The sequence below is a fragment of the Furipterus horrens genome, unplaced genomic scaffold (genome assembly GCF_987537825.1).
Source record: "Furipterus horrens unplaced genomic scaffold, mFurHor1.1.pri manual_scaffold_4, whole genome shotgun sequence".
In the NCBI taxonomy this organism is placed as follows: domain Eukaryota; kingdom Metazoa; phylum Chordata; class Mammalia; order Chiroptera; family Furipteridae; genus Furipterus; species Furipterus horrens.
This window is the reverse complement of record NW_028327174.1, coordinates 69,158,416-69,184,119: the sequence shown is the minus strand read 5'-3', so window position 1 is coordinate 69,184,119 and position 25,704 is coordinate 69,158,416. Positions and strand designations below refer to the sequence as shown.

General features: G+C 41.8%; 1 protein-coding gene across 1 annotated transcript in view; it reads right to left on the bottom strand.

Moving 5' to 3' along the window:
* The window catches only part of TPH2 (tryptophan hydroxylase 2), a 93,382-nt gene that overhangs the window by 40,399 nt on the left and 27,279 nt on the right, over window positions 1-25,704 (bottom strand). Inside the window, exons 6-7 of the mRNA XM_090275649.1 lie at window positions 18,919-19,115; window positions 15,344-15,479 (exon numbers count right to left, since the gene is read on the bottom strand). Coding sequence (XP_090131775.1) covers window positions 15,344-15,479; window positions 18,919-19,115 — 333 coding nt within the window. The remainder of the gene's footprint in view (window positions 1-15,343; window positions 15,480-18,918; window positions 19,116-25,704) is intronic.

The window sequence follows — 25,704 nt, the reverse complement described above, 5'->3', positions numbered from 1 at the left end:
CAATTGAAAAGGAAAGAGGAAGGGAAATATGAAATCCAAAGACATTAACGAGTTAATTCTCTGTGGTAGAAAAAGAGCTATCGCCTGGATTTTAAGTTAAAGTACCATTATCAGAAACCTATTCCAATTAAAAACCTTTAATAGCATTACAATGACAAGGTAATCCAACTATACATAGAAAAGGAAATGAAGAATTATAAATTTGAAAGAAAAAAAATCATACAACACTGGCCAGGTGGCTCAGCTGGTTGGAGTGTTGTCCTGTGCACCAAAAGGTTACCGGTTCAATCCCAGATCACGGCACATACCTTAGGTTGCGGGTTCACTCCCTGGTTGGAGCATGTATTGGAGGTAACGAACCAATGTTTCTCTCTCTTTCTCTCTTTCCTCCTCCCTCTCTCTCTCTCAAAATTAAAAACATATCCTCTGGTGAGAATTTAAAAAAGGAAGAATGAAAGCCAGCAGCAAGAGGTCTCACAGAAGCATTACCGGCGCAGAAGGGGTGCCCTTTGCCAGATTATAAGTAGAAATGGTCACTCTGTGTTTCACTGTCTGTTCCCACTTCTCAGCTCTGCCTCCAGGCAGAGAACCCAAGGAAGAAGTGAGTTGGAGATTCCTGAGCAAGAGGAGATGCAACCCACTTCTCCTTGAGCCAAGGCTTTAAGCACCTCATATTTCAAGACCAGGACGGAGGTTACAACCTTTGATGACATTAATGGGACATTCTCAGAAACACCAGGTTGTTCTCTATCCCAGTGTCTTCCGCTAACACACTGGGTGTAGACAAAAGAAACTGAAGTAGAAAGATCTTTACCATTATTAATAAAAGCAATTAATTAACATTGAGAAGTTGGCATTTTCTTGAGTGCCTTTCAGACTGAAGGGCTTAGGAGCTAGGTTGACTACAACTCTCCTGGACTAACAGAGGTTCCAGACCTTTGGGAGCCTGAGTGAGAAGACTAAGCTTTCTCACTAACCTTTGTATCAATTAAGTTCTGTTGCACTGAAATCATGCCATTTCACCCTACTTTACAAAGTGCACAGCTATTATGAGCAGCAGGTAAAGTAGTTCCCCTGTGTCGTTATGGCATCCACAGCTAGACCCGAGCACCTAATTATGAGCAGGTTTCGATGTGAGTCCACAGCTATTGCCTTATCTCACCAGACCTCTCTTAAAAGATTCAATTGTTTGGCTGTAATTGCACCTGCCAGCACATGCTGCCTCCAACCTCTGCATCAGCAAACTTTTCTCTTTTTAACTCACATTCCTTTGACACATTTTCGCCTGAATAATGCTTTTCAGAGCCTTTTCACAAAAGCACTCTGTTCACTAGAAATGTAAGACCTTTCAAAACTGTTAGCACTGTAAAACATCATGTCTCCTTTTTGGGGAAAAGGAAAAGAAAGAACGAATGAAAAGCTCGAGCTGATATCAGACACTAAACTTTGGCCGATTTAAATTGGAATCTTCTCTGATCTGCCCTGTTAGACGGACTCTAAAAAGCCTGCTGAAATGGCCTGCAAAGGGGCCTGGGCAAAATGCCTCCAGGGACTTCCTAAATCATTCTAAGAGAGTTGCCATCATTTTGCAGCATGAAGAAACAAGTGTCCTGGTTGTTAAATTCAAATTCAAAACAAGTCTGGCATTTTTTTTCCTCTTATCAGTTTTCAAAGCTGACTGCTCATGTTATGTGTTAGACAACTCATTTTTATTCCTGCTGGAAGTGAGCATCCAACATTTGCTTCCCAACCCAAGTCAGCACATCTGTCTTTTAAGCCATATTTCCATAGGTTTTGTTTGTTCTAGATGACACAGAAGCCACCACTTTAACTAAATCACAAAGAGAAGGAAAGGAAGATGAGTGGGCGCGTGGAACGTTAGTATTGATGAAAAGAAGCAGGAGGATGAGCTGGGAGCCAAACAGGGTATTTTTTTCCCACGGTCACATTTGGATAACACACCAGGATGCATGGAAAAGGGGGTGACTTGGTTTGCCTTCATGGAACTAAGGAGATGATAAAAAGGAATTAATTTGGTAGTGAGGCAATTTTTTTCAGTGCTCACTTTGGAGCTGTATCCAGAGTTCTGTAGTTTAGAGTTAAAATAGCATACTGTATAACCCAGCCCAGATTACAGGCAGCTCTTATGATCATTCCCTCTCATTTCCCTGTCAGTGTAGATAAACACATATGTGGCCCTATTTTTATGAAGCTGAGCACCTGCATACAGCCCTGGAGAAAGTCTTATTTACTTTTTCCCCCTTAGAAATCATAAGGAAGGTCACCAATGTCACTCTTCCACACTACTATTCTTCTGAGACTGCAGAAAACACTATAGTTATCTTTTTTGAAATTTAGTTCAAGAAGCATTCACTGTATGCCTATTGTGGACTAGGTACTCTGTTAGGAAGCGACGCTTAAAAGTAAATAAGGCATAATCTTAGTATAACTTTTAGCACAAGTCACTTATGGTTCCATAAAAGTGCAAACAGCAAGTTCTAACTTTCCTGATCAGTGAATAAAAGCTTCCAGTTCTAGCAGGAACCACAAAAAAAAAAAAAAAAAAAAACCTGCAAGGGAAACTGTCAATATATCTCTAATTCCCTACCAGCTCAGATAGTTCTTATTTATTAAACAAATAAGAAATTTTTAACTCTTCCCCTGCCCCTCCTAAATTTCATTAACTATCAAGTAGGCGATACAGCAATAATGGTTAAAAGCTTACACTCTGGAGTCAGATCTAAGTCCTTTCTCACATTCCTCCGCAGGCAAATTACTCAGAGGAGCGTTGTGCGATAGGATTCTCTGCCAAGACGGAAATGTACTATACAGGTATCTGCACTGTCCACTATGGACGCCATGAGGCAAGGGTGGCTACTGAGCGCTTGAAATGTGGCTAGCACTACTGGGGAACGGAATTTGTAATTTTATTTAACTTAAATAATAAGTTCAAATAGTTACATCTCTACCAGACTGTACAGCACAGAGTATTGTTTTCTCAGCTGTAAAATGGAGATTATAAGGGTCCCTATCTCATGGAGTTCTTAACGTAGTAAGGTAATGCATTAAACATAAGCTCCCAACAAGTTATGTATTATTCATCATATTACATTAAATTACACTTATACCTAAGTCCATTGTACTTCCATAAGTTTTGCCCTTTTGGAAGAAATGTTATCACCTAAACAAGAAACAGTAAGCGTCTCAGGGCAGAGGTCATGCCATGTTCATCTTTGGCTCCCAGTGCTTCGAAAAGCCTGGCACCAAATAGATGCTCAACGACTCCTTTTTGAATTCAAGTGAATAGGGCAGTGATGTTAGGGCTCTGTTGCTCCATGTAGAGGTCAAGTGAATCCTAAGCATAGGTTTCCTCATTCCCAGTACAGCAAAGGCTTTGGACTAGACCTGGGTTTTGCTATTTCCTAGTTGTGTGACCATAGGGAAAATACCTGGCATCTTTGAACCTTGGAATTGCCATCTATAAAATGGTGACAATCCTGCCTACCTCACAGAGGTGAGTAGTATGATGTCAGATGGACACACTTGTGTGGGAAATGTCAGATCCCTCTTTCCTTCTCTATTGTGGCTTCTGTGCCTGTCCAGAGATGTCATTCTCCACACGTAGTGAAGGGTATGAACAGTGGGCACTTCTTCCTTGTCTAAAAAAAATGTTATCCTTTTGAATTTCTTCTTCTGAACTTACAATTTAAAATTGCAAATATTCCTGAAAAACCCTTCTCCCAGGTCTGCTCAGTTTCCACACCTGAAGATGTAAAACACTAACTCCATGACACTGACAGAACATGAACTATGATGTAGGTGCAGGTGCTAATTTTGGATTACAGGCACCACACAAGGAAGGCAAACCTTGGGAGTCTGAAACAGTAGAAAAAAGCAGTCCTGCTTTGCATCTGCCAAAAAATAAAAATTTTAAAAATTAAATATATTATATGTTTTTCCCAAGCCACTACCAATAACTGCCTAAAAGAACAAAAAATAGGACTACAGCAGGCCCATGGGGCACAGATTTGGTTTGAAAATGCACAGGTTTTAAAAAATGTATAGGGTTGTTTTGTTTTTATAGAAAGAATGTCTATCGTTAAAGTGCTTGGAGATCTTGAGACAGAAGTCTGTAAAAAGTCTCAGTAGTTGTTTTTGTCTTTAGGCGCTTCACAAAACTCAACGCAATATTATGATTGGACACTTGGGAGTCCAGGTCTAGGTATGTGACCTTGTAACTAAGGACGAGATGGAATTTCATGAGGCACATCAGCCTCCACATGAATTTAAACGGTGCAAAGTAAGAGTGGCCCTCCTTGGTATTTATATAAAGCATTTTTCTCTTCCAAGATCAAAGCATTATTTCATCATCCCTCACACAGGGAGGCTAAGTGGATTGCCACCAGTCACACTGAGAGCTGTAGAGGGGCCTGAATTTGGGGGTGTGGCATCCATAGGTCCAGTACTGCCTGAGGAGGTGGACACAGCAGCCCCCTCTCTGCACTAGTACATGCTACTGAGGCTTGGGACCCTGTGAAGATCAAACGAGAGGATGGGCTTCTAACAAGCTGGTGGTTGGACTAGACCATTCAACAGGCACACACAGTACTTAGGGTTCCGGCAAGGCAGGACCACCAAATTTAAGTGAGACAGTATCACTTTACTACCTTATACAAAATTTATAATTAGAAAACCAAGAAAGAAGCTATTCAGCTTCAGCACACATATAAGTTTTGAGTTTTTCTGTTTAGTACTACTGTTTCACATAAAATAGTGGTTATTCCCACAGATGCTGGCACTACTTCCTGAATTCAAATTCTGACTCTCACTTACCAGTCGTGTGACCTTGGGCAAGTCGCTTATATCCTGTACCTTTTTTTCCTCATCCATAAACAATAATATTGCCCACAATACTAACAGTAACAATTCAAATGGTTGTTATCAGTACTGAGTTCAAGTAGTGCCTGGCACATAATAAATAGTTGGTATATACATGTTTGTTATTAATAGTAAATATATATCATATATATGTATATATATACATATATATGATATATATATATATATATATATATAGCTGTTGCTGTTTTTAAAATTATCTATGTTGGAAGATGGAAGGGATGACAATATGTTTAGGTCTTAGAGCCTTTAACATCTTAACTGGCCCTGGCTGAAACCCCAACCAAACTGAAGGTGAAGATGGCTGCTATGCTGGGGTTGTGAGGTCTGGGTTAAAGTGCAGGAAAGAGAAGCCAGATGGGATGGGCTTTCAGAGAACATGCCATTTCCTGAGAATTACTGGTAGTAATGCTGCTTTGCAATCCTGAACAACAACGATGAAAATAGCACCATGGAGGAAGCCAGTTGGCTGGGCAGGAAGCTTGACACAGCACACGTGTCCTTCGGGAAGGGGCAAGTTTAAGCTGAGCAGAGCTCATAGGAAGGAAGGTTAAAGTCTACAAAACTCTGGCTTATCTTCCCAGTTCTGCAAAAAGACCTTGCGAAGGCTTGACTTCAGCCAGGCCCAATACAAAAACACCCACGACAGTCAGGGCTTAAGTCAGACATGTTCACAGACCCAGACTCTCTCAGATGTACACAATCAGGGAACATTGGGAAAGGAAAGATTCTGTTTTTCCTTTCATTACAGATCTGTTCAATCAAGAGGAGAGCAGCTAACCCTTCTTATAAATCTGAAAGCCTGCATCTTGACCTGCTGATATTATTACTTAACAAATGAGGACTAATGTCTTAGCCACAAGAAAAGGAAGTAAATGACATCTTCTGCCAGTTCTAGAGAGGGTTCTGTTCTCACAGCAAAGGCGCAGCATAAAATTCATTCGTTTTATTTAAAACAGACAAAAAAATATTGCCAGAAATAATTCACTTTTATTTTTCTTGTAAAATTGAAACACGGTAGCAATTATAAGAAAAATCACCTGATTGCAAAACCTTTTTAACACTTTAAAACAGTTATATTTTAAAACAATGTTAATAGCTTCTAAAATGTTAACTGTGGCAAAAATATTTTCCTTAATATGCAGGAATTTAGTGGTATTATGGCAATAAATGTTGCAATATTAGTCCCTGGCATCATGAATTATTTCCTAATAATGAAAGTTTGCTCTTTGATTTGAAAGTGACACACCAGGAATAAGCAGAAGATACACCCACATCAGATGGGCTGAACAACCCGTCTTCCCACTGCAGCCCTGAATTGGGAACTCCTCAATGGAATAGGTTTTACTCCGTTGAGCCAAATATATTTCTGTTACTAGTATGTTAAGCACAACATCTAAAAAATAAAATGGAATGAATATTCTTAAATGTTTTCATTAAAGCATTTTTACAAGGGATTTCTGATGCAAAATTGCTCTGTTACTTTGACAATAACCCTTCTGGAAAGATAGATATTATACTGGTTCAGCATCAAAGAATTGTTGTCAAAGAATATATGTTTATATTTAAAATTCCAGTTGCTTCTCCCTGAACAATGGACAAGGGGTATGGTGTTGAGCTATGGATGTGTATTTCGACACTGCCCTGGGCAATGATTTATGTTCCACTGGGCATTGGTACAGAATCATGAGGCACCTGGCCACCTCTGATCTCCAGCCAGAAATCTAGATCAGGGTGGGTTTACCTCTGTTGAGGGGAATAAGACTGGAGTTTCCTAGCAATACCTTAGAAGATCGGGTCTTCTTATCCTACCCTCCTTCATTTGAGACCTCAGTCAGTCTATACAGCTTTGAAGAAAAGCATGAAATTTGGCTCTAGAAGAATATGGTTTTGTTAAACTGTATTTCTAATTAAAGAGCTCTGCATTGCTAAGATACCGCTGACCATCAGGACTACAGATAAAATTGTAACTAATATACCCAAGTACTTGTACACATGAACATTCAATTAGCAAGTATTCAACATCCATCTTGCACACAAAAAACTAGAGACCACAGATTCCTTAGGAGGAAGTACCAGGAAAGAAAAGCCAAATAAGCGGAAGCGGGGCTAGGAGGAGTAGGATAAATGCAACATCTGAAATTCAAAGCACCCTCTGAAAACCAGAAACCTGACATTAGAGACCAGACCAGGCCAAAGGAGACCAGGGAGTGAGGGGAAAATACCTGCCTCAAGCTTGCTTCTCTTCCCAGTGTGCCCAAGACTCTCCTAAACTGAATCATTACCATCCTCCAGCAAGAAGCTTCCACAGACAAATGAGGAGAAGTTCTGACCTCCCTGATCCACTCTCCTCCCTGGGGAAGGAACACCACCCACTTCAGACATGGAAAACACACCATCCACATGACAGTCCCTATGCTAATACTCGAAAGGAGTGGCCAATCTCATAGAATTATTTGTTTCTATGTTTTTTTAATTTAATCTTGATTGTATTTTCCCCATTACCATTTAGTCTGCTTATACCCCCTTCCTTCCAGCCATCACCACACTGCTGTCCATGTGAATTATTATTAATGTAATATTTTAAATAGTTTAAATACAACTAAGAATATGTCACAAAGTGGCATTAGTTTTATAGATAAGGCAATGAGTTTTCCTGCCTTTTTGGTGGGATAATATTCAGGATTAGTTACCCAGAGGGAAAAAAATGTACATGTTTTAGCACCATGTGGGATGCAGTTGGGTCTCTCCTTTTTTTTTTCTTCCCTTCCTCTCTTCTTTTCTTTCTCTCATTTTAATAAGGGGAGGTAGGGATGACCTTCACATTACCTTTTGCCACTCTTCTTCAGCTTCAAAATGAATAATCATTTTTTTATTATGATATTATCTTTATCCCCAAAACAAAATAGATGAGGAAAGCAGCTTGCCCCTTGCTGGGTATGACTTAAAGAGAAAGCTATTCTTCAAATGGTGGTACAAGTGACCTATGCACATAGCTTCAAATGTTACTTAAATTTCCATCATTAAAAGTTCATAATTTTGCCCTGGCCAGGTGGCTCAGTTGGTTGGAGCATCTCCCCATACACCAAAAGGTTGCAGGTTCGATCCTCGGTCAGGGCACGTGCCTAGGTTGTGAATACCTTCTTCGTGGAGGGGTGTCCAGCATCAGTCCCTAAAATTGGAGTGAAGCTGCTGGGGTGAGTGGAGGACACTCACAGTGTAGGGCTGCATCTCTTCAGAAAGAGGCCCTGCAGCAGCACAATGTGTACCCAGGACTTCCCGTGCTCCCTCACTCCACAGGTCTCAGGCTGGGTCTGGAATTTTGAATATATCTCATACCTGGCACCTCCTGATGGTGGAGCTATTCATGGTTTCAGCCCACTTTGGACTCTTTTTACTTGTTCATGTATCGCCTTTGCCAACTGGCCTTGAGTTAATGAAAGAGACTGACACGTGAACAAATAATTACAATGCAGTGCTGTAAGTGCTAAAATATTAATAGATGTAAGGCAAAGTACTAAACAACATCAAACTCTGCCTAGAAAAGTCTTCACGGAGAGGCTGAGACTGAACTTTAATCCTAGCAAATTAAAGGATTTTACCAGAGCCATTCCAGGCAGAATGAACCACCTGTGCAAGAGATGGGGCCGTGAATCGTCAGGCTCATGGGGACGTTGAGCAGTCCAGTGTGGCTGGATTGGGAGGTTTTGGAAGGAAAAGAAAGAGAAGCAGATGACGTCATTTGATGAGATTAGATTTTTTTTCTCTACATTAACCGGGAACCAACAGAAGTTAAACAAGGGAATGCACACTTGGATTTGTGTTTTAGAAAGAAAACAAATTCTACAGATTGCTCCTAAGAGGAAGGAGCCTAATAATTAGCAAATAGAAATGCAATGTTAATGTGACCTATCAAATTTCTTCTTCTAGTACAGTGGTTTTCACTGGGGGCAATGTTGCCCCCCTCCCCCCACAGAGGACATCAGGCAATATCTGGAGGCATTTTTGGTTGCCATATCTAACAGGAGTGGAAGGATGCTCTTGGCATCTAATGGGTAGAGGCCAGGGATGCTGCCAAACATCCTACAGGAAAGCTCCCCACAACAAAGAATTATCTGGCCCCAAATATCAAAAGTGTCAAAGCCGAGAAACCCTGTCCTGAGAGAAGATGAGCAGGCCAGAGGATGCAATATGACATAGCCCACAGGCGACTCCCCAGAGAGGAGGACACAAGGAGATTATGGAGCTTCTCAAACTTTTGCTCTGCCACTACGCATGTGATGGGTGATGTCCACACACCCAGGCAACTTGGTACTCTGCATCTTTCCCTCTCGTTCCAGGGAGTTAGAGGGATGCCATTATTGGAATAACCTTGATTTTGACCCAATTGATTTTTTAAAGGAGATCATGTCAAATTTCAATACTCAATTAGTGACAGTTGCTTGCGAACCGCCGATCAAAGCATGCAGCTACACAACGACAAAGTGCCGAATCACTGCTTCGGGCGCTGCTCAAAGGGAGAAAGAGTGAGAATACCTCCCCACTTCCAGCAGCGCTGGCACCTTTCAGTCCAGGTAGAAGCACGCAGAAAAGCACCTCCTCCCACCAAGAAAACCAGGAGCCACTTATTCTCCAGGACTTTCTCTGTAGTCCTTCAGGCCAGACAGCTTTCACCAAGAAACCAATCCAATTTGCCATCCGTTTTAAAACTCAAGTCCTATTATCTGGCCATGTTGAGAGAATCCAGAGCCCTTAAAATACAAAATGCAAAATGCAAACCGTATCATGCCCTGGCTGGTGTGGCCCAGTGGACTGAGTGCCAGCCTGCGAACAAGAGGGTCGCAAATTCAGTTTCCAGTCAGGGCACAGGCCTGGGTTGCAGGCTGGGTCCCCAGTTGGGGGGGGTGGGATCTGTGAAACATTGATGTTCCTATCCCTCTCTTTCTCCCTCCCTTCCCCTCTCTTTAAAAATAAATAAAATATTAAAAATAAATAAACAAATAGATAAATAAGTAAAATGCAAAAGCAAGCCAAAGACATGTTTAAAATCCAGTGTGTGTTGAAAGCTGTGACATCAAAATCCATTCTACCCAGAATGAAAGGAAACACAAAGTTCTTTTTTCAGATAATGTCTTCCTGTTGCTTTCACTCTCCTTTCTGCCTCATCTTCAGGGATCAACTCTCATTAGCGCTGCCTCCACTGCAGCAGCTCAGCAATTGAAGGCAGTTACTCGGGAGCAGAGTATGTACAGCACCAAACACAGCAGCCAAGCTGAACTTCACAAACTGAACAATCTGCCCTCTTGTTAAGTTTTCAACTGAGGAAATGGGATTTCATTACGAAAACGATGCCTGTGGAAGTGCTTGGGCAGGAGATGGCACTCCCAGTATAGGGTCCCATAGATTCAAACTGCATGACTAGGGTGGAACTTAGGACTTCGCAACACATAAGGATTAAAGTGATCATTATGAGACTTTTGTCTGCGTAGCGTGTTTCTGGCAGGAAGCACTGGAAACAGGTAGCAGCAATTGTCTCTAGGGAGGAGGAAGTGGGTGTTGAGGGAGCAGAGGAGAGAAAAGAAGTCAGTGCTCATGGTATATATCCTTTCGTAGCTTTGACTTCTGAATCATGCACATGTGTTACTTATTCCTAAAATAATATTTTTTAAAGAATGGTATCAAACCCACCAATAATAAAAGAGCCTGTAAAAACAGCCTTAATTTAGCAAATCCCAAGTTTCCATCCTCTGATTTAATCTCCTCCTCTTGTCTGTGTTGTAGTAGGAGTCAAGGAAGAGGAAAACGCTGAAGTTCATAGTGAGAGCTTTAAATTTATCTCATTACTTCTGAGTTTCAACCCTTATTTCCAACAGCCAAAGGCTTCTCCATCTGAAGGTCCCAACCACGGGCACCGCAAAGACAACGTGCCCCAGTCCCAAATCCTCCTCTCCTTAGTCCTTCCCTCTTCCCTCCAAGTAGAATCCTCCTCCAGTGCTCTCAATCACTGTTAGAAATAACTACCCATTCAGCTTCCCATCTAAAAACCTCAGCACTACATTACAGGCTTTCTCCTCTCTTCACCCCCGTTTTTCACACAGGCGCCCTCTGACCTCCCACTGACCTTTCCTAGTTCAATACCTTATAAACTACATTCCTTCCCTGGAAGGTGAGTTCCCTCCCTGTCTGCTTTTCCATCCACTTCCTTCTCCACAGTTCCCTAGCCCCTACCCCCATGATCCTTCTCAAACAAGATGACCTGAGCATGCCTGAGAACCTTGGAGAACTCCCTGCTGCCTACATAATTAAGCACAGAAGTCCTAGTCTGACAAGGGACCATTTACACTAAGGACTGAAGAAACATTTCATCGCTAATACTTAACCTATGCTCTGGCTGCTCCGCTGTAACGAGCCTCAGTCACGTTTGCCTCTTGTGTGGCTCCACAACTGTGCACTTACTGTTTCAGTGACTTGAAAGTTTTCCCTTCCTTCCACACCTTGCCTTATCCAAAACAGAATTTCCTTACCCCTTTCTAGACCCTCACTCAGTTATACGTCCTGTGAAAAGCCTTTCGGGACTGCTCTTTCCTCTGTGCTCCTCTAAGACTTTGTACACAGCCCCATTATAGTCCTAACCAGTCTTTTATAATTATTTATGTTTCTATCTCCCCTTCCAGGATGTGAGCTGTTTTAAAAACCACCTGTTATATTTTATTCATATTGGAATCCACTGCACCTCCCTGCTAGCATTGCACATAAATGTTTGCTGAATGAATTGGCTGAAAGTACTTTGGTAAAAATGTAACACATTCTCCCAAAATTGTATAGACCACTGTGGCTAAAACCTCATTTCCTTGCCCTCTCCCTCTGCACATCTGTTGGCGCACTATCACAGGTCTCAGGAGGGCCAGGTATTCAAAGGGAACTAACCAAGTGCCTACTTTGTAAACAGGGCCATTTGTAAACCCTCCAGACTAGATTTAGAGATTGCCTTTCTAACTCTGACAACACTCCTTTGAGCCCTCACTCCAGTCTAAGGAGCATTTCTTTTCCAAATGTCTTGAGTCCTATAAGTAACCTTTGTTTACCCTGAAAACACTTTCAGGGAAGCTAAAAGAGCTTAAAAACAAACAAGAAAAAAAGAAAAAAAAAAAAAAAACCAATGTAGTGACTCTGCAGGGACCCACCTGACCAGTGAGCCTCAGGCCCACTGAAAAGGAGGAGGAGGGGGACTTCAGAGGCTCAGCTGCAGTCTCTGTCCATCAGCCACTTAACTGCTTAAATACCCAAGGGCTCACTGTTCCCAGTGAAGACCATGGCAGCCCATTCATCACAAGAGTATTTAAGTAAAACAGCATCATAAGCAAAGTGAGAACCCCAGAGGCCTGAAGAACAGCAGTCTTGGTTTCCTGGACCCAATTCCAACAAATCCACAAACAAGGAGCAAGTCTCAGACACTGGCTGGGTATCCTACAATTTAACTCAATTCTGACACTATCTACCAAGAGAGAGCAACAGATTCTCGAGGTTAAGGGTTTAGTCCTACAAGACTGCCCTCCCCAGCCCACTTCAGAACCCAGTTACAAGTCCAGGTTGTCACCTGTGCTTTGGACCTACTGGCTTTAGACTGAAGTTTCCAACAACCACTGCCTTGGGTCTCAGACACCAGTTGGAAGTCCGATTGCTACCTATGCTTCTGACTGACTGGCTATAAATCAGAAGTTTCCACGGTCCCCTCCTCAGGTTTGATTAATCTGCTAGAGTAGCTCACAGAGAAACATTTTACTTACTAGATTATTGATTTATTATAAAAGGATATGATATGGGACATAGATGAACATCCCGTTGAAGAGATGTGTGAGGCAATGTGTGGGTGAAGGGCTGAGGAGCTTCCCAGAAGCTCTACGGACACCATCCTTCTGAGATTTCATGGAAGCTTCATTACACAGGCATGAATGATTAAATCATTGGCCTTTGGCAACGGAGTCAACCTCCAGCCTCCCTTCATTCTCTAGGGGCCAGGAGGGTGGGGCTGAAAGTCCCAACCCTCTAGTCATGGGGCTGGATGCCCTGACAACCAACTGATTTCCTTAGATGACCGAAGGGCTTTCCAAAAGCCACCTCAATAATATAACAAGAGGCAACATTATCTCTCTCACCAAGGGAATTTCAAAGGTTTTAAAAACTTTGTACTGGAAATGGGGACAAAGATCAAATATGTATTTCTTAGTATAAATCACATTATTACAAATGGGTGACAAATTTGAGTAAGACTAGGGTTAGACATCATTTGAATGGAGCTCAAGGGGTCTTGGCTTTTGCTCTTCTCTCTCCGCCTGGAATGTGCCCAACCCTCCCCAGATATAGCCTGGTCACCTCCCAAGAGGCTACCCTAAGATTTAATCCAAAAAAGCATTTCACATTACTCTTCATTTTCTCATCCTGTTGTATTTGTCTTCACAGCATTTTTAGCGTATCACAGCACTAGTACCTGATACCATATTATCTATCTATCTATCTACCTATCTCAGGGATTTGCAACTGGTGTGCTGCAAGAATTTTTAAAACATGCAATACCTGACTATTTAATCAGGAGCACTGACCTCTTTCCCCTCAGACTGTTAAATTTAAAAAGTGACAACAGCCAACACAACAATAGCTATTCAGTGTGAACAAATCAAAATTATACCTATACCTATTTTTTTGTCAGATCAGCAAAAATATTTTTTTTGGGTGTGCTGCAGCATTTAGTAGTTAGTTTACATGTGCCATTAGATGAAAAAGGTTGAAATCACTGATCTATCTGTTTATATGCTGACCATTGTCTCTCCTATTCTTCCAGGAAGGCAGGGCCTTGTCTTGTTCCCAGATGATCTAAGCACATTGTAGCCTTCCAATAAATGTTCAATTTTTTTAAAGCACACACACACACACACACACACACACAAAGTGTGAGTGTATATATATGTATATGTGTGTGTGTATATATATATGTGTATATATATATATATATATATAAATAAAATTCAGAGTACTCAAGTAGTTTATGAGTTCAAGGAATATGTAAGACACAGTTTAACATGTTAAAAGATAACATAGTTAAAGATTTGTAACAGATGAAAAGTAAGGAGGGTAAATGGCAGGTTTTCTGAGGAATGAGTAATGTGCACAGGATGGCAAAGAAGATGAAACTTGTGTACACCTAGAAGGCAGTGGAAAACTCAGTAAGTTCAGAAAAAGGGCCCAGGATGTTTCATATCAAGAGACTGCACAATGCCATGTGCCATGACGACAATCATTAACGAGAAGGGGTTCACAGCTTACCCTCTGTCCCCACCCATGACAGAGCAGTACAACATCATCACTTGCTTCTCTCTGCATTTTTAGCCCATCCATTGTCCAGGGGAGAAAGTTTAAAAGTCCCAAAGAAGAATTCTCTTGCAGAAATCTGACAGAGCCCAAGAAGAATCATAGACCCTGCCCTGACTGTGTTGCTATGTTGGCTGGAGCATCATCCCATACACCAAAAGATTGCAGGTTTGATCCCCAGTCAGGGCACATAACCTAGGTTGTGGGTTCTATCCCACAACCTAGGCATGTTCAGGGTTGAGGCATGTTCAGGAGGCAACATATTGATGTTTTTCCCTCACATCGATGTTTCTCTCTCTCCCTTCCTCTCTAAAATCAATAAGCACATCCTCAGGTGAGGATTAAAAAAGGAAAACAAAGAATCACAAACCCCACATGAATCTAGAGGTAGTGGGTAGGCCTGGGGGAGCATCCAAGAAACCAGAACAGTAGGGAGGTCATAGCTCAGAGTTCTGAGTTTGAGCGTGATGTAAGGATGAGAGGAGAGGGGATTAGTGATAAGATTTGCTGTGCATGTATAGCATGAGAGGAGCCTCCTCCTGGGAGAGGCACACATGTCCACATTGACTTCCCCCCTCTGTGCCTGCATCTCCTCATTGGTAAAAATGGAAATAAGAGCAGTACCTACATCATAGCATTGCTATGTGGGTTAAATGAGTTGATGAGGGTAGAGTCTGCAACATAGGAATTATCCTTATTATTGGACTTCTAGTGTGAGCCCTGCTTCTTTCAATGCAATGTTATCCTAACTGTCTATAGGGATCATGGCTTTATAATAACTGCACATGTCTTAAGTAGCAATATAGTCAACAGCCTGGCCAAAGCAAAAGGCTCGGTGTTGGGATAGAGTTAGAGAGACAAGCTGGAGAAAGACTATCAGAGGCCCCAAAGACACAGCTGAGGAGTCTGGCCTTTCAGTAAGCCCTTCCTTCCCTAAGTGGGTGCTATGCTTCTCAACAGCTAGGAGGGTGAACTTAGGAGGAAAAGAGGGCCTAAGTCACTTTCAAGTAAAGTGGGCACTAACTACCTCACAGTGTGGGCTCTCCCTCCAGCCTAGGCTCCCAGCGTGAGTACTCACGGTTCCGGGGTGTAGAGCGGGTCCGAGCCATGCCGGATGTACTGGGTGCAGTGGAACACCCTGTAGGCCAGTCCTGCCAGAAAGTCTCGCGGACTCAGGTATCCAGCCACTGGCCTCACGGTGAAGCCAGATCTTTCTAAAGAGGCAACAGAAGAGCCGACTAAATAATAAGCCAACAGGACTTGAGAGCGCAAGCAGGGCTTCATATTATTTACAAGGATGTTCTAGAAACAAAGTAATCAAAGTCCTAAAACTCTTGACAATTGTATGACATATACAGTTGACCCTTGAACCACTTGGGTGTGAAGCTCCCAGGTCCATTTATTGTGGGTTTATTTCAATAAATACAGTTGGCCTGTCCTCTCCACAGGTTTCACACTTGCAGATTCAACAAACTATGGATCAGGAAAACTGTTTTCACATTCCTAGATATGTTTTCCCAAACCTCAGATCAAAAATACTGTTTTTGATCTGCAGATGGTTGAATCCAGGATGGGAAGGGCCAACTGTAGAGTCAAGTTATATGTGGATTTTCAACTGTGCTTGGGGCCCCTACATTGTTCAAGGGTCAACTCTACTGTTAACAACTGTCACATCTGTGCCACCTGATTACTAAACTACATTGGCAAATGATGGTTTCCAGGGCAACGTGACATCTATGAAAATGAAAGGAAAGGTGAAAAAATATTTAAGGATTTAAATTCAGAAGCCAAGTTAAAACAAGAAAGCTCAAATACACAGGAGAAGATTACAATCTAAAGCTATGCTTACCACATATTAGCTGGTATCTTTCAAAACTGTGGTCAGATAATACAGCTAATTCCCTCCCTTCACTAGCATCATGGGATCACTTCACATTCCAGCCTTCTTTTGTCAATACCACCTACCTCCTTCATACTGCATTGCTGTTTTCTGTGATGTTATGAAAACAGTCACATCAATTACTGCAATCTGACGAGGTACACTAAAGCTCTGCATGCTTTATTGGTTTATTGTAAGAGGGAATAACATAAGCAGAATATAATAAAATCTATGAAATTGCTCTATTCTGCTAACTCAGTTAGGCTGTGGATGGATGATCAGCATTCTCAGTTTAAGGGCTACCCACTGCTTCCTTCTTATGAAGGCCCAGAACATTTACAACAGGAGGCTACCCTTACTCTTATCTCAGATCTCATCATAGTAAAAGCTTCCCTTCTGAAAACCTCCCCTCATTAGGGGAGCACCTTAAAATGGTCAGAAATGGTTACAAAGACAAAAAAAAAAAAAAAAAAAACAATTAGGCTTATAAAACAAGTCCTCCTGGAGTTTCTGATGTCTACATGGAAATAACCGTGTCCTCAGGCCTCTGCCGACCCATAATTCTAACAATATTATGCTCATTCCAAAGCTTCCCTTTTGAATTGTATCAAAAATATTAGTGTATTGTCTTCTTCAATTCTCTGTCAGTTAAGCCCCATGTATCCCACATGTGGGACATGAGTGGTGGTACACAGAGGAATATTCTTTATTTTAATAGTTATGTACTTTATTTTTATATAAATCTTTAAAATATATTTCTATCACATCAAGAACTTTGATTTTGTGGGCAACATGGCTTCAAAAGTTTCCTTTTTTAATGAATTAGGTATTTTAAAAGTCAGTCAGTTAAAAGCAATAACAACACACATACTGACATTGCGCTTGCTATGTGCCAATGGGTGACGCAGACTGTACAGTACGCCCAGGATCCAGCTCACCAGGAAAACAGCAGTAACAATCACAGCGGTAATAGTAATAGTAACTAAGATTCTGCTACACTGAATCTGTACCAAGCAATAATGTTAAGCCTTTAAGTGAAATCAATTGGTTTCCCCTCCCAACCCCTCATGAGGAAGATAAAAGTATTATCTTCATTTGCAGAGAAGAAACACAGAAGCACGAAAAGGTTAAGGAAATGCATCTGCGGCCACATAGCCAGGAACTGGCTGAACGGAGACTCGCCCAGAACCTATGCTATCCTATACCGCCCTCATAATGAAAATGCTAAGTTGTGAGGCAGACACGGCAAAACTCATGAGATGGTTTTCTAATGACTGGGGTTTGAGAAACAATGCAGTAAAAAGCGCTCCTCGTATATGAGCAATCAAGTCCATGGTAAATACGTAACATGCACATGACTCTGTGGCAAACAAACAGGGACATGTCAGAGACAGGTCTATTAGGGAAAAGATAATCTAGTTAAATAATAACATAAGGTGAGTGGGAGATAGGTAGAGGTGGGCAAAGAGGGGAAAATGGGGATGGAAAGAGACTTTGCTTGGGGCAGTAGACACGTGATGCCATGTGCAGGTGAACTTTTGTTGAGCTGTACACTGGAAACTATAATTTTGTGGACCAATGTCAGCTCAATAAATTCAATTTAAAAAGAATAATAATAAAATAATAACATAAGGCATTATGTAAATAGGTGCTGATTCTCAACCTTGTTCCCTCCATAACAAATGTCACTGATGATGTCCACCCTCCCGTCATGCTAGGTGTGGTTCTCAGTGTACCAGCTATCAGACCATGCCTATCCTCTCCTGATACACACGTGGTCTAGCATGAACTAAATCAGAGCAGCGAAGATCATGATGCTGTTATGATCAGGATTCAGAAAGGAGGCAGGATCTACTCTGAGTCTTGAAAAGTAGGCTGAACTTGAATGGGTGAAAATGGGTTGACTTTTCTAGTGAGGGGCAGAGCTGAAGCAAAGTTGCAGAGAGCAGCTAGAACAGAGGGCTTGTGCAGCCGTCCTAGCAGGAGACAAACTTGGAAAGCTGGGTCAGGGCCTTGAACTAAGGCTGAGCAGTTCAGAATTTGACAATATGAACCAGAAATCAGCACACTATGACCTGTCATCTAAATCCATCTAGCTGCCTGTTTTTGTACACCCCACAAGCTAGGAACAGTTTTTACATTCTTTAATAGTCACATTTCAATGGTATATAAGCACCTACATAATAGCCTCCATTTTGCCACTTAGCCCACAAAGCCTGAAATATTTACCATCTGGCCTTAAAGGGGAAAAATAAAAACATTTGCCAGCCCCAATAAAAACTAAGGAGAGGCACTGATACCTTCTGAGTAGAGATACCAGGAAGAAAGTAATGCTTTGGGAGTTTTATTCTAGAAGTAGTAGACAGGAGAATAGAGGGCATCAAGGTTACAAAATGATGGAGACCTCAAATGTGGGTGGTGGCATTGGAAATGAAGGAAAAGGAAAGGTTCATAATGTGTCACAGAGCTAGAAGTGGCAATAGCTGGAGACCATGGTAATCTGAATAATGGCTCTCAAAGGCTGTCCATGTCCAAGTCCCCTGAACCTGTGAACACGTTTCCTTATGTAGCAAAATGGACTTTACATGAGTGATTAGGTTAAGAATCTAGAGATGGAGAGAGGATCCTAGATTATTCAGGTCAGGCTGCTATAATTACAAGGGTCTTTACAGGAGGGAGGCAGGAGAGTCAGAATCAGAGAAGAGAAGGAGATGTATGTCCTTGAAAGGAAAATGTGGATGTTGGCCAGGATGTAAGCCTGTGTGAAGCCTTACCTTTCAGAAACATGGAGACATCTTCAAGTTGAGGTACATTGTCCTCCCTGTAGCCACAGTATTTAGTCAGCAGAGGGAAGTTTTTCAAATACTCCCGGCAAGCGTGCGTGGGATAGAGCTTGGAGAGCTCCCGGAACACAACACCCCAAGTTTTAGTTTCTTCCTCTGTGTACTCCACCCTGGGGATGGGCTGGCCGCTGGGCAGGAGAGAAGATGAATGAATGAATCTAGCTTGGGTCATGGAGGTAAGTGTATTTACACCTTCATACCCATCACAAGTCAGATTCTTGCAAAGTGGGATGCCCAAGTGTCTAAGAGTATCCCATTAGTATTATTTTTTAAAGTAAGTATTAACCTTCTAAAATTCCGTGTGTATTCAGACTTCCATAGAAATGATTCTATTAAGTTACACCTTCACACATCCTTATGGAAATTTGATCGAATTTATGTTCTTACACTGATATCAGTAACAAGTATGAGCTCCGAGTTGGAAGTAAGTTTAGGCACAAAGCTATGCTCTGAGAGCCTTATCTGCAATCACCTGACAACAATAACAAATGAATGTTGTCTTTTGAAAATAAAATTGCCTGTGGGTTCTCTCTGTCCCTTGTGGGGAACTCACCCCAATCTCCAGTGTAATTTTAAGATTATTTGTTCAGTGAGCAAAATATCTGGGAAACACTAAAAGACTATGCTAAATTTAAAACTGAGAGTTTTGCAAACTGCAAAACAGGGATATTTATTACACATCATGCTAAGAGGTGCACTCACTAAGCCCTCTCAGTTGAGGAGAGGGGTCCCAAACTTTTTCTGTAGTCTCTGTCACAAGTGTTCAATTCTACCATTGGATCTTGAGGGCAACCATAGACTATATGTAAACAAGTGAATGTAGCTATACATTTTCTTTAGATATTATCCATGTTTTTTGAATTTCGTTTTTCAATTACAATTTACATTCAATATTATTTTGTATTAGTTTCAGATACATAGCTATATGAACTAATAAAAGTTTCTTTACAAAAATAGGCAGTGGGCTAGATCTAGCCCATAAGCAGTAGTGTGCTGATGCCTGGTTTCGACTATTGAGAGGTGGCCCTGGACTGGAGTGGTCAGGGAGAGCTTTCTGGAAGAAGCACAGCTTAAGCTGAGCCTTGTTGGCCAGGTATGATCTGCAAGTTCTCAGACAGAAAGAAAAGAGAACGAAATGCTGACCTAAGAGCAGCCAGCAACCATGAGCAGGGAACACGGCTCTCAGGCGACCTGGGGCCAGTCAATGGAGGGGAGCACAAACTCGAGCTTTTGCAAATTCTTACTTGAGGGACCAGAATCTGAATTTAGCCTCTGGTTAAAATACCTATTTGGAAAGTGAAATGCGCATTTGAGAAAACCTCTCACGACAAGCTCAACAGCCCTCTGCAGCACTCTGCTCTGCCTACCCTTGCCACTTGTCCACAGTTCTGCCTCTGCTGCCAGCAAATACATACACACAAGATATGAAAGTCCAAATATATACACATAAAACTAGGAATTCTGCCCCAGCAGTCTACATAATCCAGCCTACAGCAGCAGCCACCACAAAAACCTGTGCACAGACAGCAACTGCCCCTCAGGGATGCTGTGGTACACCTGCCACAAGCTGGGACCGGCCGCACTTCCACCCATCCCCCTACCTCACCCCACCCCCAGGAAAAATAGGGTAGGAGGCTAGCAAACTGCCCCCTGCCCCCAACCCTCTACTTCAGTTTCTTGCCCAAATGCTTTCTATTTGAAATTCAGGCCCAAATGTGGTTCCCACTGCCCCCTTTTTTATTTTTTTTTAATTAACTGCCATACATTAAGGATGAGGGAATACCACACAGGGAAGGAAGAACCAGAAATAAACATTTTCTTTTCCTAAGTAACAACGGTAGGGCTTTTACAAACCAAAATTAGAACAAGATTAGCATTGTTTAAATTTGGCTGTCAGTAACAAAAAAAATACTACATCCTGACAAATATTTGCTGGGAAGATCAAGACTGCTAAGACTTAGCATCTACAATAAATTTAGAATGAAAGCTTGAAATGGACAGATAAAAATAGAAAGGACATAAGGAAATAAATATATAAATGGTCCAGAAAAGTCAACAAAATCAGTCTGAGTCGGGTAAGCCAATAAAGCTAATAAGGGTTATGCACAGCTGGAAGGTTAGGAAAGCAATGAAGCTGAAACAATAAATGAAATATTGAGAAGCCATTTGGAAAGAACGGTCAAGTCAAACTTTTCCCTTTGATACCAGTCTGCAAGCATGCAGCCTTTCAAAGAGGAGCTGGATATAGTTGACAGGAAGCAGCAGAAGGAAAAGAAGTATGAGCTAGGGTTGAAAGAAAGAGGTATACAAACCTATTACTTAGTCATGAATGCCCAGGTCACAATCTTGGTAACACGCATGGTCTTCTACATTCTCATTTGTTTCTGCTTTTCTGTCCTGTCTGCATAACTAGCTAGCCTGCTCTTTTGAGTTGAATGGCTGATGCAGAATAGTACTGCTACTCTGATCAATTGCAGGTAAATCTGACTCCAGACTAAATGTTTTTATGTGAACTAACCCATTTGATTCTCACAACAACTCCATGAGGCAGACACTGTTATTATCTCCATTTACAGATGAGGAAACTGAGACTCAGAGAGATTAAGCTATTTGCCTAAGATCATAGTGCCAGTTTTAATATCCAGTTAGTCCGGTTCAAGACTGGCTGTAGTCTTAATTGATTAGTACAATATATACTAATGAAAATTTTTTTAAACTATTTCAAACATCAATTTATTTTCACATACCAAATTAAAAAGTTTATAGGCATGTGTATTCATATGTAAAAATATCATATACAATTATATGTAACCATAATGCTAGCATATATTTATGCATATCATTATGCATCTATTTCTGGATAAATGTTATAATACATATATTTCAGCATCCTAAAACACTTTTCTGGCTCAAAACTAGAGTCATTTAATTACTCCACATTCTAGAGAAAGCCCTCAGCAGCTGGAGCCAACCATCTCCCTGCGGGGCTTGGTAAGAGACTGCAGAAATGACCCTACCACCAACCAAGTCCTCTGGGACCACCATGTCCACCCCAGGCCCCGTCCACCAGTCTAACCAGGAACAGAGATGCATAGGACTGTGGGAAGGCCAAGGGTTGAGGAAAAGGGCAGGTGCTTTCCCTTCCCTACGTGAGGAAGGCAGGCTGAGCTACGAGAATCATTTAGAAAGACTGCGGGCGCCTGAGAAAAGCGGGGTCTGGACCCCTGCTGAGCGGCTCCTAGGAGAACAAGGGGTCCCCGGTGCTGCAAGCAGAGGGGAGCAGTAGAGAGACAGTTCTGGGAGCGTATCTGGAAGCCAAAGAGTATGACACGCTGTGGGGAGGAGAAGGGATCCTTGCCATGTGTCATCTGAAATCTGAGGTTCATGGGAGCGTGGAGCCAGGAGCCCAGGGAAATTTAGAGACTTCCCATGCGATCCGATGTGGCATGCCTGGGAGGAAACTGGGGAAGCCCAGCCCCTCCAGTATGCTCAGTTCCCAGGAGGCAGAATGCTCACGGGTTTTCATCACCCCTGGGGAAGAAGCACTGAAGGGCAGGTGCATGGGGAGTGCCCACGCTACGGCCTGCCCACTTGGGAGAAGAGCTTGGCAATGTGACCACTGACAAGGCTGAGGGGAGGCAGGGCACATACCTGCAGGGGTGCAGGTGGAGGGAATTGTCTTGCCCCAAGAAAACTACACATAATACTATGCAGAGACCATTTCAATAGAGGCCACCCCATCAAAAAAGTCCATCTAAACCAGAGTGAGTGTGGCCTGAGGCCTGCCCATCCATGACATTTTAACAATGCTGTAAAAACCCCTCAATTTACCCCCTCACTCCAGAGGAACTAGGTCCTAGAAGAAGAAATGTGTCTCAGAAGCAGAGTGCGCACCCGCACTCGAGTACAAGTAACTGAGGGGGAGAGAGGATACACGTTGAATCAAGTTTGATATTAATCTTTTTTTTTTTAATGAACAGGACTAGGTCTTAAATACCCAAATGAGACCATACTAATAATTGAAAATGACAGGAAATTAGATGTTGCTAAGGAACTAGCTTCCCAGCAGGAACGTAGGATTCAACACAATACAGTTGAACGCAGTGAGTAGGGAAAATAAAACCATTTTATGTAGGCATAAACCCCATCAAGATGAGACTCCTCAACAAAACTCATTATATGTAAACATTATCATTAGATCTCTAGGGAGTTTCTCCATTTAAACGGAACTAGTTGGGATCCAGAATTCTCAATAACTACCAAACTTATTATTCACAGATTCCTAATTCATGGAGAAAAACAGATGTCACTTTCGGTAGCTTCCGTTTGCTGCAGATTCTGCCAAGTGCTAAGGCTTATACACACAACAGGGACCCATGGCGCAGGGAAGATGGACTGGGTAGAAGATGAAAATGGTCACGGTGGGGGTTTGGGCTTGACAATGGGGAGAACTCTCCAGTGTGCTATGTTACTCAGAGATGACTAAGAACTTTCTTTGAAAAGACTGAAGGCTGTGGGAGGCCTCTTTCTGCCTATGAGGTTAAATCCCACTCTTTCTAGAGACAGGGGGATGGTTCTGAAAAGTCTGTCTTGTCCCTGCAGAAAGGAGAGAGTGGGAAGTACATAGAAAAACCTAATTGGGGGCAGGTATATAAAGTTCTTTGTAAGTCCTGAGCTTGTTAGAGCAAAGGTGTTCGACAAAAACATTTCGACACTGAAATCCAGCGACATGTACCCCACTGAGGCTGAAATGCTGGGTTCTTTGTATAGCCAGATGAATAAGCAACAATGCTTTCCTTTTATTTAACTATATGTTTGATCTTCTCCTCCAGCAGGTCCAACAGCAAGCTACTTCTCTTATACATACTTTTATAAATTGGGGAGTATTGGAAAATACTTGATTATTATGGCATGTCCTCGCTGCCTCCTGGAGTCCTTGCTTCCTGAATTCCTAATATAAGATGCAACTCCTCAGCCTGTGTTATCTTTAGAGAAACTCTAGTGTCAGGAAACAATTCCCTTATTCAATGTAGGAAGATGTGACAAGGTGCAATTGATAATATTTACACCAAGATGATAAGACTGGCTGAAACACAAGTAGACTGTTCTTTGAGAACAACTGTATTTCCTCGGTGGCAAGGACTAAACAGAACAGAAGGTAAATAGAGAATGTGTTAACAGGATGGGTGAATCTGATAAAAATAGTTAGGAATGAGTTCACTTTCTATTTTATTTCATTTCGTGTTCCTAGGGGCAGGAGACATCTCAGTGTTCAAGGGCTGCTCATCTGCCTGGAATAGACTTGCCCCTCTCATCTCTGCTTCATCTTTTCTTTCCTTCCCCACCTTAGACATTTCTCTCTTGATTGACATTTCCACCTGGGGGTAGCTGCAGGGAAATGAGAAGAGGTGAATGGAAAATCCATCAACTTTGCAACTCATTAGCAATTAGTAGCTCCTCTAAGGGTCTGGCTGGGGCCTTTGGAGAAAAATGATGGGGAAATGAAGGCAGGAGGTCTCTATCTTCATTCCTTCTTGAACTTAGAGGAGCATGTGCTGCAGCTGCAGTCCTCAGTGTGCATACCCTAATTCGACACCATTCCCAAGGAGCTGTCTGTAATTCGTCCTCCTTCCTTCCCCTCCGAGAAAGCACGGAAGAGTGTAGAACAGTGAGACTGACATTATTCTAACATTATAGAATAATCTTGATTTTAACCTACTTTAATTTTTAAAAAAGAAACATTTATCATTCACAAAATTCACTATTAATTGTTACCAAGCATTTGTTAGACTTCTCACAACTGAGGTGACACAAGAATGTGCAGAAATGTCAGTCAGTCCATATGACTCTTACTATGCCAGTAACCATAATATCATCTAGTACTCTGCTGGTTGGTACCACTTTTGTGAAATAGTCATACCTGCAGCCAAGCGCCTCCAGAGCAGAGCCATATAGTAAGTGAATGTTCAATGGGAAGATGGCTTATGTCCCTGAGACTAGAAAAAAATGTGGCCACAAGCCAGGAAAAAATATATATGTATTCTAAATGGAGTGGATGGATTCCATTATAGTTACACCAGAAAGCAAATGCCATTCTTTTCTACTGATTTCTAAGAGTCCATGAGAAAACTCTAAGGTTTCCATATTTGATAAAATTACTTTTCAGAATTCAGACCATAAAGGCCATTCGATATGTTTATAATAAAATACTATCTGTAATACGTAGGGGGGAAAAAAGTAAAATTTCTAAAAATATTATTCTGCTAAATCTATTCCCCCATTACTATATGTGTTCCTTGAAGGCAGGGGTTTTTGTTTGCTTTGTTCATTTCTATACCTCTGCCACCCAGGGTAGAGCCTGGAATACATAGCTGTTCAGTAAATAATATTTGTTGAATAAGTAAATCAACCAATCAGGCTAAAACAAGCCACAAATGTGAAGGTTCAGAAAAACTGTAGTTGTGTATCAGACACTCTGATACATACTCATCTTGCCTCATCTTTGCTTCATATATTTTGATTGCTATGGCAAAAGCAGTTCAAAAACTGAGATTTTAATACATTTTCTGGTGGCTGCACTTATCCTTATGTACTACATAGTTTACAAGTAAGGGTTTCTTCTTTCCAATCATGTCAACTCAGGTTTCCTAGGTATTGTCACCCATCACACTTGCAGCCAAAATTTTACCAAGAAAGAAAGAGGCATATAGAATCCAA